At 40.9% G+C, this 3,915-nt stretch overlaps 1 protein-coding gene across 1 annotated transcript; it reads right to left on the bottom strand.

Annotated features, from left to right (window-relative positions):
- Positions 1-462: 462 nt before the first annotated feature.
- Positions 463-2,952, bottom strand: GSBLH_T00003907001 (uncharacterized protein; the record flags this gene model as incomplete). The annotated part of the gene is made up of 1 exon (XM_013042731.1): positions 463-2,952. One exon carries the CDS (start codon positions 2,950-2,952, stop codon positions 463-465), a length of 2,490 nt encoding a protein of 829 aa, XP_012898185.1.
- Between the last annotated feature and the right edge of the window lie 963 nt (positions 2,953-3,915).

Raw genomic sequence — 3,915 nt, 5'->3', positions numbered from 1 at the left:
TTGAACATCGAACCATTAGGATGAAACAGGACAGTCATGGAAGTGATATAGGGATTCTTGTACTTGTACGGATTAACCCATGTAAATGAGCCGTTGGTAGGTGAGCCTTGAATAAGCATGGAGTAGTGCATGGTCTTTCTCTCTTTACCTTAGTCAACAAGACAATGGGGAGGAATCTTCGATTCCTCCCGGGGCAACGTACGTTGTCCCCATCACAACCATGGATACCATGGCCTACAATGGAAGTCAGGTTAACATTGGCCGAAAATGGCAGCCATGGGTTTCCGCGCGTTTCTTGTTATGGACATCGAGGTGAGCAGGTAGACAATGGCAGAAAATGGCAGGAAATGGTCGAAAATGATCACATTGACCAGCAATAACAACCATAATAGTCATGGATATCGCACATTTCAGCACTCGTGTTTTACTCATGAGTGCTGAAATTCTTATGAAACGCAAAAATCAAGGTACCAGTTGAGGGGGTCTGAGGGGTGACTTTGGGGGATTTTTTGTGTTCTGACGGGAATACGCGAAAACAAAGATGGGGTCAGAGGGGCGACTTTGAGCCGCGCACTCTCGTAGATGAGGTCGGAGGGGCGACTTTGGGTTCCGCGCGTTTCCCGTCATTCCCCTACTACTGTTGTATGCCTTATTATTCTGGAAATAGATGATTTGAGCCTGACCAACTTGAGACCAAGTAAGCTCAGTCACGGTTGTCAACGTGGTCCATGCATCATTTCCACTTCGAGCCTTTAGCACAAACTCACGAGGCTGCGCTCTAATCTGTCTGTAGTATGCCTTGATAGTCACAGAGTTGATCCATTCTTGACGATCGTTGTTGAACGCAATATTCAAATAATTAGTCGTGTATGATGATGGCTCGACTTCATATGCATAGTATTGCTCAAAACATTCAGATACATCTCTATCCAATCCACTGTAGGTAACAGTGTAGTCAAAGACACGAGATTTGGTCGTGTCGCCCATCAATCGAATGGCACCATCGAAGATCGCTTCCTTCTGGTTTGCATTGGCAGCAACGAGTCCAATAGCAATGGTATTCGATCCCTGTTGGATGTAGTTCACAGCGGTGGTCTCTCCAACTTGAACCGTCTTGATGGGAAGAGAAATCTGGTGAAAGAGAGTATCCGTGTAAATGTTGTCAGCATAACTCGAAGTGCTGATCATAGCATCCGTTAATCCCTTTCTGAACGCTTCATGTCCATTCAGATAGACAATGCATCCATACTTGTACTTGATGGAAAGAACGAATCCAGCAATGTTGTTGATGTCCGCAACAGTGAATGTCTTCTTGTACAGCTGGATCTGGTTGGTAGAGTCGGGGAAGTTGCTGGTATTTCCCTCAGTCCATCCAGTAGTGGAAGTTGATGAATACCAATCAGTAGGAACTTCTCCATGCTTGTAATACCAGTTGGAATGGGGAAGAATGGAATACTGAGCATTAAACGTACGAGATGAAGGGAAACCGACATTTATGTCATATCTCATACGAAGAATCGTTTCCATTTCATCACCATAGAGAACAGCACGGACATACAGAAAGGAAGCAGCGCTCCAATAACTGTTTTCGGATCCTACAGTAACTGCATACTTTGATCCAGTAACGCAAACAACATGGGTCCAATCTTCATTACTAACCTGACCAGAGTTGGCAGCAACAGATATGATTGTTTGCTGGGTTGAAGTATCCTTAATTTCGAAACTCTCCTTAGCAGCATTGGATCCATAGGTACGTAGAATGTTCAGTACTGTACCAGAACATTCCTGGATATTAAGAGTAAACGATCCAGTGTATGTATTGCTATTCATAACAGAAGTAACAGTGATCGTCAAATCAGAAACAGCCATATTTGTAACTCCAGAAATCACACAAGTAACAGAATCAATTGAAAGACCCTCAGGAAGGTTCTGAGCTGAACATGAAGTAAACTCGGAAATATCAGGCTGGACATACACCATTTCAAATCTTGCCAAGAAGGTGTATGAGTCAGGAGTGAATGTGATAGAGGCTGGAATGGATATAGAGCAAATCAAGGGTTGGACTTCATATGCATAAACATAATTAGTACCACTGCTACTAACAATATTGAGACGATAGTGCGGGTAAAGCGAAGCATAGAAATAACCACCAAAGATTTGGTAAACCTTGGTTTCATAAGTAGCATCGGATACAGTAAACACAGTTGTCCATTGCGAATTATCGTTCGATCCTTGCCAAGAGAATGTGCTAGGAGCAGATGTAATGGACGTATAAGGCCAAACACGGAGGGAGTTAATGTAGGGTCTTGGTCCTTCAAAGGAGTAGGTTACAGTAGCAGGAAGGGATGAAGAGCTAGCCTGATAATAACTTGACTTAACGAAATCAAAGATATTGGCAACACTTGAGCCACCGTTCGAAGTCACATAAGTAGATTCAGCATAAATAAAACAATTGCCTTCAGTAGTAGAGGTAGCCAGAATAGCAAGATAGGCATTGAAATCAACAATAGTTTGTGTAGAATTGAAATGGAGCTCCACAGCCAGAATCGATTGTTGTGAAGCCACTTCAGATCCAGGACGGATGAATCCACGATAGGCAATCTCAGTATATTCTCCAGTCGCAGCAGTGGTCGAAGAAACAGCTCCATCAGGCAGATTGTCGCGGTAGACCTCAATTCCATTGATATAGGCAATCACTCCAGCCTTATAGTACAGCCGCACATCATAAGCAGCCATATCTGAAAGACCCACGAACTGCTTACGGAAATATTGAGTACCAGATTCAACTGTAGTCTCAGAACCAAGAGTAACATCCGTCCAAGTGCTGTCAGAAAACGAGTACTCAGTCCATCCAGCAGAAGCAACGCCGGAAGTCATCTTCCAAGTGGAATCTTGCTCAATTCCATAATAGAGAGAAAAGGGAAAAGATTCTTGGTTATTATCTGTCATCATATTTTTGAAAACTACATTTCCAGACTTCCCCAATATAGTCAGATAGGATCCAGTATACCACGAATCGCCATATGAGTCGATTAGCTCAACAGTGAATTGATTATTGACGGAAGAGGTTAAGCATTGCTCAAACGTTCGTGTTTCCCTGTTGGCAAAGTTGGCTCCAGTATACAATAGAGTCGATCCATCATATACTTTGAAAGATTCCTCAATTGCACTGCTATCGCCACACTTTTTCACAAACTTGACATAAGTTTCTCCAGAAGAACAAGTTAAGTCACAATACACAAGTAAGACTAAGAGTTAGTAGTGATACGATGACATACATAGAGTACTTACGAATAATAGAGATTTCATTATAAAATACAAAAGAAATGTATAAAAAAGTAGAAATACAAATATACGGTTTGTACCCTAATCCCTATTTTATAATATATGAAATAGGGACAAGAAATAATATTGAGGAAACGAGAACCACTAATACAAAGCAACTTGATTACAAATAAAAAAGCGTATCTAAAAAAGAACTATTGTACAGGAAAAGAATCGAACTCTTCATTCCACGATATGCAGAGAGATCATCCATGTTTAGGAAATCCGCACAGGAAATACTAAAGAGTGCATTTGTAATCTGCAAGAAATAACGGCTATTTGACAAGAGTAAAATAGTCATTGATGATAATAAACTGGAACAAATTATACCAATATGAAGAGAAATAGTAGATTTAGGGTTAAGATAAGGATAATGAAAATCAAAATCAAGTAGGAAATGATATTCAGAGCATGGATAATATATAGAACAAACTCTGAGTGAGAGGCAGATAAGAGGAGTTCATGTGGAAAACAGATTGAAATGCACCTTAGTATTCCTAGGAATAAATAAACCATCGCAAAACAGCAAGGAAAATGATGAGGCAAGAAAACTCTGTTCAGAGCAGCAATATACTACAGATAAGAATGATA

Source organism: Blastocystis hominis (genome assembly GCF_000151665.1).
Source record: "Blastocystis hominis, Singapore isolate B (sub-type 7) whole genome shotgun sequence assembly, scaffold_46".
Classification (NCBI taxonomy): domain Eukaryota; class Bigyra; order Opalinata; family Blastocystidae; genus Blastocystis; species Blastocystis hominis.
This window is presented reverse-complemented; position numbering and strand designations above follow the sequence as displayed.